Genomic DNA, 11,973 nt, shown 5'->3' on the forward strand with positions numbered 1-11,973 from the left:
GAAAGAATAAGGCTAAGAAAAGCAAAATCCACATAGGACTACAGGCTATAGCCATAAAATTGTGTTTTACGAAAGCGTTTATTTTAAAAGGGCCAGACAAACTATACTGCTGATATAAGGCCTGTATCTAACCAATTATAACTTCTGATTCTATAATCCAAATAACTTGCAAATCTATTCATTTCTCATTATCTCTCTGCCAAATTCTAATCCATGCTACCGTGTTTCCCCGAAAATAAGACCTAACTGGAAAATAAGCCCTAGTATGATTTTTCAGGATGACATCCCTAAACATAAGCCCTGAGGCGTCTTTTGGACCAAAAATTAATATTAGACTCGGTCTTATTTTTGGGGAAACACGGTAGCATTATGTCTTCCCTGGCTGACTGCATCAGACGCCCAACTAAACTCCCTTCCAGAACCTGCCAAAGTAACTGTTTGCAAAGTCCTGTATAATCTTACCTTCAACCATGTGAGTTACTCTCCTACTCACCGGGCTCAGCCACCCTGGCCTCTGAGTCCCCTGAAAGGACAAGTTCTTTCCTGCCTCAAAAGCTTCACGTGTCTCTCTTCCTAAAATGTTTTTTCCCCAAATTCTGCTCTACTAATTCTGATTTAATCTTTAGTTTAAATGTCTTTGTCTCTGAAAAGATTCTCTGATCTACCTGACTCGATTAAAACCCTGTACTCTATATGTAGCACTAATTACAATTATTTCTGTGTGAATAACTGTTTTAATATCTCATTCTACCAAAAGACTAATGTTACATAAAGATTGGGACTGTATCTAATTTAACTATTTTCTCTCTAGCACCTAGCATACTACCCAGAATATGAAGGGATGTTCAACAAAAATCTGTTCAATGAATGAATAAATAATACTTTTCTGACTATAAATGAGCAGCTGTTTGTAAACCAATAAATGGAAATTTTGGCACGAGAACAATTTTGAGTTACTCCTTAACACAAAACCTGATATATCCTTTTCCATGAATTATTATTTGTACTTTTTGTTTGTTTGTTTTAATGTAGGGAGAAAAGGATTAAGAGTATGAGTTTCCTGGAATTTTAATTTTTCAAATAGGAAATACCTATAACAGAGTAGCCTGTAAGCTTTGGTAAAAAGGTAGGATTGCCTCTGCTTATTAATAAATAGTGTACTACATGGAGGTGGGTCTCTGTATGAGGAAAAAGGTAGCTTAATTCCCTAAATCCCATCCATGCTTTAGGGTACCATCCCACTTCACCAACCCTATGCCCTCAACTCTAGCTAAAGGTAATCTCTTTCCTCTGAGGAACAATGACAGTAACTGTCTAAATAATTTATTTACAAAGCTCTTATATAACAATTTTAAAACATTTTAAACTACTCGTTGACCTTTCACATGTTTATTTCTCATTTCTCTAACAAGATTACATGTTCCTACTATGTAACCGTAACTCTCCCCTTTAGTCTCCCTCTTACGTTCCCTATACTAGAGTACTAAACTTCAAGTTTGTTGACAATTCTTTGGAAAATTAGCAGCTAAGAGCTGGCTCTAAAAGGCCTGGTCATTCTACCTCTGAAGTAGAGACATCTAAGTTCCAACTTAAAACCTTGAAAAGGAAACAAAACCTCGCTTTAGTTTCACGCACAGGAAAATATACTATGAGAACACTTCAAATATGTGTGTTTCAGGAAAATGCTTGCTTTTCCCATTAGTGAAATGAGAGCATAAGAAAAAAAATAGTAAAATACATGTAACAGAACCTCTACAAGTCTTGCTAGTCCAATGAACTGTTCAATTGTGACTAAGCACACAGAACTTGTGCATTATTTTCTGATCTCCTACCTGGCTAGGTACTCCTACCTGTGCAGTAGGTACAACTGCAACAAAATCAAATAAAGCAAAAGAACCAAAATACTAAACAGAAAAAAGGAGCCAAAACAGACTGCAAAACAGACTACTAATATGGTACAAGATGCAATATCAATCAATAGAAAAACATAACTCTTAAAATTATCAAGCCTAATTATAGGAACTTCCAGCAAATATGGTAGATACATACTCAGTTTAAGTAGGTAACCACACTTAGTACCCTGAAACAATTCTTTTTCTTTAATAAAACAGAGGTCAGTAATACTAATTTTTTTAAACCACAATTTTATCAATGTTCACTGATCAGCATCTGTTAAGAGATACAATTTCATAGGAATTCCTATAATCTACAAGTTTTCTGATTCGTTTGATCAGAAATCAATGTGTTAGAATAATAGTATATATAAATAAGAGAAAATGTAAAGAGGTACATAAATTAGATCTACAGACTGTTGGCAGTGAATAATTATGTATTCTGCTTTATTTTTAAAGTGCTCAACATGTAACATTCTTCTCACTTCAACGTAAGAAATCTGGTCTGGATAATTAGTGTCACATTTTTGTTTTAATTATATCCTAATTACCTGAACCTTGCTCCTTAATTATTCAACTCTTGAAAAGATGAAGCGGCAAGTATCTAGATACAAGGTCTGACAATTAAGTTCACAAACTTGATGCAATGATGTTGCTAATCTTTTTTGATATAAGAAGGATTCATTATGAATTTGTACCAACTGGACAAAGTTAACCAAGTTTACTATTTGGAAGTAACGAAAAGTCTGCGTGAAAAAGTTAGACGACTTGAACTTTTTGCCAACAATTCATGGCTCCTGCATCACGACCATGCCCCAGCTCACACAGCACTGTCTGTGAGGGAGTTTTTAGCCAGTAAACAACTCTATTGGCACACCCTCCCTACTCACCTGATCTGGCCCCCAATGACTTCTTTCTTTACCCGAAGATAAAGGAAATATTGAAAGGAAGACATTTTGATGACATTCAGGACATCAAGGGCAATATGATGACAGCTCTGATGGCCATTCCAGAAAAAGTTCCAAAATTGCCTTGAAGGGTGGACTAGGCACTGGTGTTGGTCTAGAGATTCCCGAGAGGAGAACTTTAAAGGTGACCCTTGTGATATCAGCAATGAGGTATGTAGCACTTTTTCTAGGATGAGTTCGCGAACTTAATTCGCAGACCTCCATATATTTCACTATTAAAGCAATTAAGAAAACCATTGCTCTCTCCCACATACTTTCCTTATTAGAGATTCACCTATGTGGCCCGTAAATAACTGAATAGATATATTATATATAAAAATGAAATAATTAACAAATGTATATTATTCAAACAAATCTATGGTATAGTACACTTATAATCTTTATATATTCACTATACCCAATTTAATAATAGAAATAGACCTTTTAAATTTTGGGTCAAATTCTTAAACTTTGGTGTGCCATCAGAATTACCTTTGGGAGCATGTTAAAAATATATATGTCAGGGCCCCACCCCAAACCTACTCAATCAGAATCTACTGGGGTAGAACTGATTAAGAAAATGATTCTGATTCACATAAAATTTAAGAATTTTACTGTTGTTGTCATCATATTAATTCAAATTAATTAAGAAGAATTCAAATTAATAGAAAACTAGACTTAGAGAATATTAAAGGAAGACAGCCTTCTAATCATTGGGTACATTAATTAACAAGCTAATTCCCAAATATTTCCAAGCAGAAGTTCTCCCAGTGTTTTAATAATGTAAACGAGAATGACAATTACTATATTAATATTGAGATACCTGATATTTCTCCTGAATCACTCCCCTCCAAAATTCTGAAGAATAGTATAAACAAGTTTTTTGAAAATTTTATGTGTATACATTTAAAAGTTGTAAATTTTTTCACTGATTTGTTTCCAATATAAGTTAATTTCATGTGTCAAAAGACAGTTGTATACTCCCTTAAAAATAAATAATAGCACTTTGATTTATGTATCACCTTCTTAGGAGCTGGCTGAGTGTGAGTCAATCCTTTATATCAACACAGGATATACTAATGAAATATTTCTGAAACCTTAAACCTGAAAATTAAATCTTGGTCAATGCTCAAAGGTAGTATCTTAGTTCAGATGACTACTGCGAGAACAAAATGAGATAATGCATGTAAAGCACTTGTCACACTAGCAAGCATGTACAGCAAGAATCGCATAAATATTAGCTGTTATTTTTCTATAATTCATTGTGCCAAATTAAATTTATGGTTAATATCAATTGTTTCATCATCTTTTTTATGGCCTGGCCAAAAACCCAAATAGAACTAATAATTATTTATTATAAGTATGAACATTAGCACAGTTCTATGGGCTCAGGAACTAAAATATATATTTCCCAACAAAACCAGTCATTTATTAAAAATGAACACTAGCAACAAATTGTTCAGGGTATATTGAGACTTACCAATTTTTCTACACTTCTATTAAAGCGATAAATAATCATGAAATTATACATGGAGATTTAAACATTTCAAACAAGTTAAATACTTGGAAAAATAAAGGTTTATGAGGAAAGAATAAAACTGGAAATAGAATAAAACTGGAAATATTTACATAAAAAAACGCTAACAAGGAAGCTTTGAATGATCTATTCTAATCATTAAACATTGACAATCTGCAGTTGTATTTGCTTGTAACATAAAGAAAAGACAGCAATATCATTTGGTTTCATAATGAAAGCATTATATTAGACTGATTTACTTTATGAGGTTCCCATTGGATTAACATCAAGATTAATTTTATATGTGAAAGATGGTCCTGATGTAATCATGAAGGTGCTATTCAAAGCCATAGTTCCCAAGTGAAATGGCATGCTATCCCAGACTATCACAAATCCCCTCCCTCTGTACACAGGACCATGTCAGCCAGCCAGCCTCCACTTCCACTGCAGTCCATCTGTGGCTACATTCTGGCTATTTGGTACCCAGAAGATGTGTTAATTGTACTACTATAGTTGGTAAAGAAAAAGAATATGAGCAGTACCAATTAGTGTCCTTAAGTTTCTTATGTCTTGGTCTTCATTCATTTAAAAAGGGCAAAAGAGGAACAGAACATTTCAACAGACTGCTTCAACAAACACGCCTCAGGAGTAAAAGCAGTAATAGTGATACTTTTGTTTCATATAAGACAAAATGTAATTACACAAATATTTATTCCTATCACAAACCAAGTTATAAACATTCTAGAAGATTCCAGTCCACTGATCACCTGAAGAAATTGCGTATCCTAGTGGTCACAGACACACAATTTGGGAAGCAGACCTTGAGCACCAACCTCCTTTCACCACTTAATAGCCCTGCTACTTTGGGCAAAATTATTTAACCTCCACAAACCTCAGTTTCATCATATATAAAATAGAGGTACTACTTTATTTCCCAGATCCTAAGATGTCCTTGGAAAAAAATATATGTAAACACTACTAAAATGAGGATTAATCTGACAATTGATGTTAAAGGAAACTGGAGAGGCAAGAGGCAAAGAAATAATTTGCCTGAGCACATGCAAATTGAGCTGTGAAAACATATTTCTTTATCTGATTACCCACCTCGGTTGAGTTGTTTACACTGGTGGCAATATACTCACCTGAACTTTAACTCAACTCAAGCTGTTAAAACATCTTCAAAAAGATTCCACTATGATATAGCATTGAAAGGAAAAATGACTGTGCTCATAGAACACTGTAAGCCACATGCAATAAGTCTACTGAAATTACTAATGCACTCAGACTGGATCACACATAACATTTTCAAAAGTAGAAGTTTGAGACATTGGTATAACCAATTAGGTATCATGGAGCTAAATATCTAAATGTCAAAACTTCCAGCTCACTTTAAAGAAAAGTTATTTTAATTTTTAGATATGCACTTTAAATAAAGAAAAAATTTACAAGTTTAACCAAATAGAAACCACCAATGAAATTAATCTTCTTTGCTATACCTATGCAATTACCAAGGCACTAAAGAGATCTAGGCATAGGTTATAAAAGCAGCATGTCGATATGATGATGCACATAATTGCTAATGGCCAAAAGTGATTCGGAAAAATCTGATGACTCTCAAGAAGTGTAAATGCTTAAATTCAAACACTTATTACGATGCTAAAGAAGCTGGAGAATGAATAAAAGTTTATTATCACTAGTTACTACTAGAGAAAGAAAGAAAGACAGAGAAAAGAGACAGGTAAGTAGGTTTTTCCCCTCCCCCCCAAAAAATACATCTTCCAATCAGTAGCACCTTTAAGAATCAAATTCAGTCATATCTACCTTTACCTCTACCTTCAAGCTTTTTGATGAGAATTAAACGAAATCATCAGTAAAAAACTTACCACACTGCGTAGCACGTGAGCATTCAGTGAATTGTTATTAGGTTGGTGCAAAGGTAATTGTGGTTTAAAAGGTTAAAAACAATTGCAAAAACCGCAATTACTTTTGCACCAACCAAATATCATTGATCACACTTTTAAAAAACACTAATTTAAATAATGACTGACAATAAACTATTCTTCAATTTTATAAGCTTAAACTACAGTAAGAATTTTGTGAAGTTTTTAAAATTCCCTAATTAAAAAAAATATTTTACCTACATAATAATTACAGCAAGAACTATTTTGGTTAATTATAAACTTTATCTAAACCAGTTATTAATACTGTTTGTCATCCCTTAATGATGGTTGGTGTTGGTACGCTATTTCCTAGTTCTATCAGTTGTTAAGATTTCATGTCATTCTAATAGAACAAAAATAAAAAGTTACGAAAAAGACAGCAAATTCATATATGTTTATCTACATACTTTATTTATACAAAAAGTCAGACTAATAAAACAAAAGTGAAACTGGGTACACAGACATGTTTTCTGTGAACTACACAAAGTTATTTTTAATTTTAATTAAGTTTTAATTAATTGCCAAGATGTGATATTCTTTGAAAATTCAAATTTTTCGGCTTCCCAGGAAAAAACAGAATCTGGCCATGCTGAGCATGGGCTGTAGCCAGCTAGAGCGGAGCAGCAGATGCCCCACGCCTTGCCACTCTTTTCAGACGACCATAGTCTCAACCCTGCCCACGTCAGCCTTTTATTACCTTTCTGGCCTCTGTAAATATTTGAATCTCCAATTTTTAATGTACACATTTGACTTGTTTTTCTAACCTGGAGTTTCAGAAGAATTGGACAAGGGGGCAGATGCTTCAGCTAAGGCAGCTAATGTCGCTAATACTGATGTGGAGGAGTTTCCAAACTGCACAGCAGATACACCTGTTTCATCTATAAGAAAAGAGACAATAGATATGAATTTTAAGAAACTTAACCTAATGCACTCTTCAGATATTCTGTTTTATTTTATTCAATTCTTACATGAAGCTTGGATAATATTAGTTTTGTGAAAAACAAGCATTGGTGTTTGAAAGATAATATTGCAGTACAGTTTACCATATCATCTTTCTTTAGATAATTTTGTCTCATAAAAATTTGTTTCTTTGCCAATTACACCAAAAAAAAAAAAGCAAAGTGGCTGAAATGTTCTTACCCTCATTCTCCAACTGTCCTTTCTTACAAGGATGGATACCTACTAATGCATAAAACCCCGACAGCTGGCCTGTATGCATCTCAATACCTGTCGCCTTGGATGAACTTTCTGAAGGTACCAGACCTGTTAGGTTCACCACCCCTCCGGGTCCAATGATAAACTGTGGGGTCGCGGCATGGATCGTCACAGTGTCGGGGCTCTCAGGGTTTGTGTTGATTTGGTTCTGCATAGCAATCTGCGGGACATCACCATGACGTTTTCAGAATTATAACCAGAACATAGAGCACAAACTCTCAATGTAGTACAAACACAAATATAAAGGAACATTCTGTAATTCAAGAAGAATCATATAACACAAATGGAAATCTTTGTTTATGGTCTACTGAGAGTACAGCAGTGAATCACAGGTATGAATTTATATCCTAAGTTCCCCTCTTAGGTAAAATAACAAAATCCCATGACAGGAGAAATGGGTATCTGAAAGGCTTTTATAGAACACAGCTGAAAGATAGTCTGCTGCTCTGTGACTACAGAAATTCAATTATTTAAACCAAATTATTTCCTCTTGCATACTATTCAGTAACATATAACATTACATATATAATGTTATCCTTTCCAAATAATTGTTCTCCATCTTCAAACTTAACCCCTAAACTGCACTTTCAGGAGTAAAAGAATTGGAAGAGGTCTGGCAAAATTCATTTTTCTGAACATACAACATCTTTTAAGTGACTAGTTAAAGTTCAATAGAGTCAGATGATCTTAGAGAACAGCTTTACTAGGAAGGATAACAAGACAGGCAAGAAGCAGCAGTAAGAAAAGAAGATAATTTACATCAATGTTGTCTAGCTGAAGAAAAGAGAAGTAATGGAGGTTATTAGAAAAACCTGCTGAAAAGCCATAATAACCATGCTCACAGATATTTCTTTTTTGAGGATGGTGAAAAATAAAACAAACCAACCAGAATGAAAAAGACTGTATCACTCACTCAAGGGACATTATTATGGTTACTAAAAAAATTTTTTTAGTGAAAGTATAACATTCTTTGAATAATCATATGGTATCCAAAACCATATGGTATAGTATGCAACAAAAATAATTAATAGAACAAAATGTCTAGAAGTATTCAGGAACTTAAAAACACAGAAAGAAATCACCTTATCTAATCTTGTAATATTACATGCAATAACCATGGTCTTACAATCAGGAAAATGAACAGAAATAAACAAAGAGGGAGTGAAAGAGAAAAAGGCCTGTCCAAAATAACCAAGTCCAAGATGAAAAGTTACAAACTAAATAGTTCAAATCATCCAAAAACAGAGATCCTTTTATTTTCTTGAATTAAAAGCCAAAAGTTACCTGTAATATCTCTGCTAAATCTTCATTCCCATTGTCTATTGAAATATCAAATGCAGTTTTACAAAATTTACTTTGCGTGTGTACATCAGCACCATATTTGATTAAAAGTTCCACCACTTCTTGATGATTGTGTTCTGTAGCCCAATGTAGAGCTGTCATCTTTAACATGTCCTTTGCATTGACATCAGCACCATGCTACAAAAATATTTCAAAATAAGATATTTCTAACAAATGAAATATTTAAAATTACTGAAATGAAAATACTATACATTTTAAAGAATTTGCTACTAACATAATCAACTATTTTTTTGTGTTGAATAATCTATATGTTCCAAGAATCACCATACATTTGTCACTTAATCTGTTTCTATCATGCTGACTTTCCTAACTGCTTTCCTTCTAATTTCTTAAGAATGCAGCAGTTATTTTTTCAGTCACCCAGCTATGACCTTGAAGGACTAGAACAACACAAGAACTGAAGGAAAACTATGAGCATTCTTGCCAAACCCTCTTTAATTCTAGTTCCTTATTTACACAAAAATATCCTTTGCTTTCAAAACCAGTGCAATATAAAGAATTAGAAGGGAGCTATCTAGAGGTACATCATCCAATAGACACGTATGGCTATTAAGCACTTAAAATACAGCTAGTCTGAAAAGAGATGTGTGCTGTGTGTCTACACACTGGAATTCAAAGACTTAACACGAAAAAAAAGGATGTGAAATATCTCATTAATAATTTTTATATTGATTCCACGTTAAAATAATATTTTGTATATACTGGGTTAAATAAAATATAGTATTAAAATTACTTTTTACATTTTTTAAGATCTCTAATAGAAAATCTAGAATTATATGTGATTCACATTTATGGCTTACATTGTATTTCTTTTGGACACGTTGATCTGGAGGCTAGATCAGCCTTAAAAAGGATTAAGAATGTCTAAATCTGCCATTCTCTATTTCAGAATTTTCTCTTAGGCATTTAAATGATTAAAGAAAAATCCCCATTTGTATTACTTATTTGTTTGTTAATCATCCAAACCTAATATTTCCTTCCATGAGCATTTTCACTGTGTTGAGTAAGACAAAAGTGTAGTCCCTCACTATGGCAGAGACCAATGTCTAAGAAACTAACTATTTCACTTAACTAAGAACATACTTAAAGGAAACGTTTCCCCCCCTCCAAACAAAGGAAAACTTTAAGATAGTTTTCATTTGACAGGCTTACACATAAAAAATGAGGTAACAGGGGGAAAAAGTAGACATTCAATAAAACTAGTTTCCTTGTCCCTCTTATAAAACCATAAAGCCTTTGGGTGCTTACTTTCAAAAGAAAAACAGAGAACACATACCTTAAGTAAAACCTCTACTATGCTGGCATGGCCCTCAGAAGCTGCCATGTGTAATGGCGTTCGGTCCACTTTGGTTCTGGCATCCCTACTTACACCAGCTCGGAGTAGCACTTCTGTGGTGGAATAATGCCCGTATTGTGCTGCCAGATGAAGTGGAGAAGTTCCCAGCTATACCGCAAGGAAAACAATACACAGTTGACAGTCATTTTCAATACACTTCTATTACTACATTCTATTTTATATTTTCTGTTTACATAGCAAACAGATTACATTATCTATTTACAAAGTAACTCAAAATTCAAGAGATAATTTATGCTTATTGCATTCTCCTCACAGAAGCCTGCAAGAATTCCCATATACTTCTCAGTGAGGAAGAGAAGTCAGTATTTCATTGAACTCATACTTGCTTTCTTCATTTTTTATCACATAAATAGCCTAATCAAACTTAATTTCATCAGGAATTTGAGATAATTAGGGTTTGAGAAATCTTTCTGAGTACTGGAATCTTTTCCTCATACCAACAACACAAAATTTTAATCTATGAAATTCATATAGAATAAATGTAATAGTGTACATTCTAACATTAAACTGTTTTGTAGGATTTAAAAATAAATTAAAGCACCTAAGTAACATTTTTAAAGAAGTTCACATAGTCATTTTTCAAGGGAAAAATCTGATCTGAGGTGCACTTGCCGAAGGTCAGGCAGGATAAAACCAAACCAGAGCCCACTTCTCATAAAATTGGTCCCATGTGGTCTAGCTACCACATTTACAACATACAGGGGAAGTTTAAAATGTGAGTGAAGAAGAGCCTTATCAGAGGCATAACTGTTAATAGTTGAAAATTAGAATTAAGTTATATCACACACATGTAGAGGCATTGAACGTCCCTACAATTCTCTATCAAGGCACTGATGTTCCAAGGAACCAAGATAGCTCACCAGAATGTGAAATTTGCTAAGACTACTACTGTAATAACAGCAACTAAGGCTTTTTATTTAAGCACTTTTCATGGCAAGCACTATTCTAAGACCTTGACACATATTATCATTTAATTTTCTCATAAGTACTACTACTATCCTCATTTGTAATAAAAGAACCTGAAACACAAAGAGGTTACTAATTTGCCTGAAGTCACACAAGTTAGGAGTCATAATATAATATTATACAAAACGTGGCATTTGCTCTCAATACATGTAGAAGTAATTTATCCTGATAATTTTTTTACTACTATTAAAAGCCTTGTATTTTTAGGGGAAGGTCTTTCTAACAGATCAAAGAGGATTCTTGAATAGCTTTCTTTCTCCAAGCTTTATCATATTTTTCCATAACTGGCCCTTACTATACTCATGAATTCTAATATTTAATGAACTAGCTCGATGCCCCATTTAGCAAACCATGAATTCTGCTCAGTGTAATAATAAAGTTTACTTTGCACATTTTTCTTCTTGAGACCTTTTTAGTTGATGATACAAAAAATATCATACATACGTATATGCAGTTTAAAGGAAAAAATAAGGTAAACACTCGTGAAACCACCATCACAGTCCAGAAAACACTGCCAGCAATTTAAAATTTTCCAAAGTGTTACTCCTCTCCTTCAGCCCAAAGTAATTACTATTATGAATTTTGTAATACACATTGCATTACTTTGTTTTTTATAATCACTTATATATCCCTAAATAATATACTTTGGTTTTGCTTGTTTTGAACTTTATTTGAATAGAATCATACTGCATGTATTTCTCTGCAATTTGCCTTTCTTTGGTTAACATTATGTTCATGAGATTCACCCATGTTGGTGAATGTTAAGTGTAGTTCACTA

At 33.5% G+C, this 11,973-nt stretch overlaps 1 protein-coding gene across 8 annotated transcripts in view; it reads right to left on the bottom strand.

Moving 5' to 3' along the window:
* GABPB1 (GA binding protein transcription factor subunit beta 1) overlaps positions 1-11,973 on the bottom strand; it is a gene marked incomplete at its 3' end in the record, with an annotated part of 61,491 nt that overhangs the window by 17,242 nt on the left and 32,276 nt on the right. For 5 of the 8 annotated variants that reach the window (XM_081049891.1, XM_081049890.1, XM_081049893.1 and 2 more), the window contains exons 3-6: positions 10,149-10,316; positions 8,795-8,989; positions 7,559-7,670; positions 7,060-7,173 (exon numbers count right to left, since the gene is read on the bottom strand). In XM_081049891.1, coding sequence (XP_080906017.1) covers positions 7,060-7,173; positions 7,559-7,670; positions 8,795-8,989; positions 10,149-10,316 — 589 coding nt within the window. Of the gene's footprint in view, positions 1-7,059; positions 7,174-7,522; positions 7,671-8,794; positions 8,990-10,148; positions 10,317-11,973 lie in introns of all 8 variants that reach the window. The other 3 variants (XM_081049888.1, XM_081049887.1, XM_081049889.1) reach the window with 1 other exon arrangement.

This window comes from Rhinolophus hipposideros (genome assembly GCF_964194185.1).
Source record: "Rhinolophus hipposideros genome assembly, chromosome: 5".
Classification (NCBI taxonomy): domain Eukaryota; kingdom Metazoa; phylum Chordata; class Mammalia; order Chiroptera; family Rhinolophidae; genus Rhinolophus; species Rhinolophus hipposideros.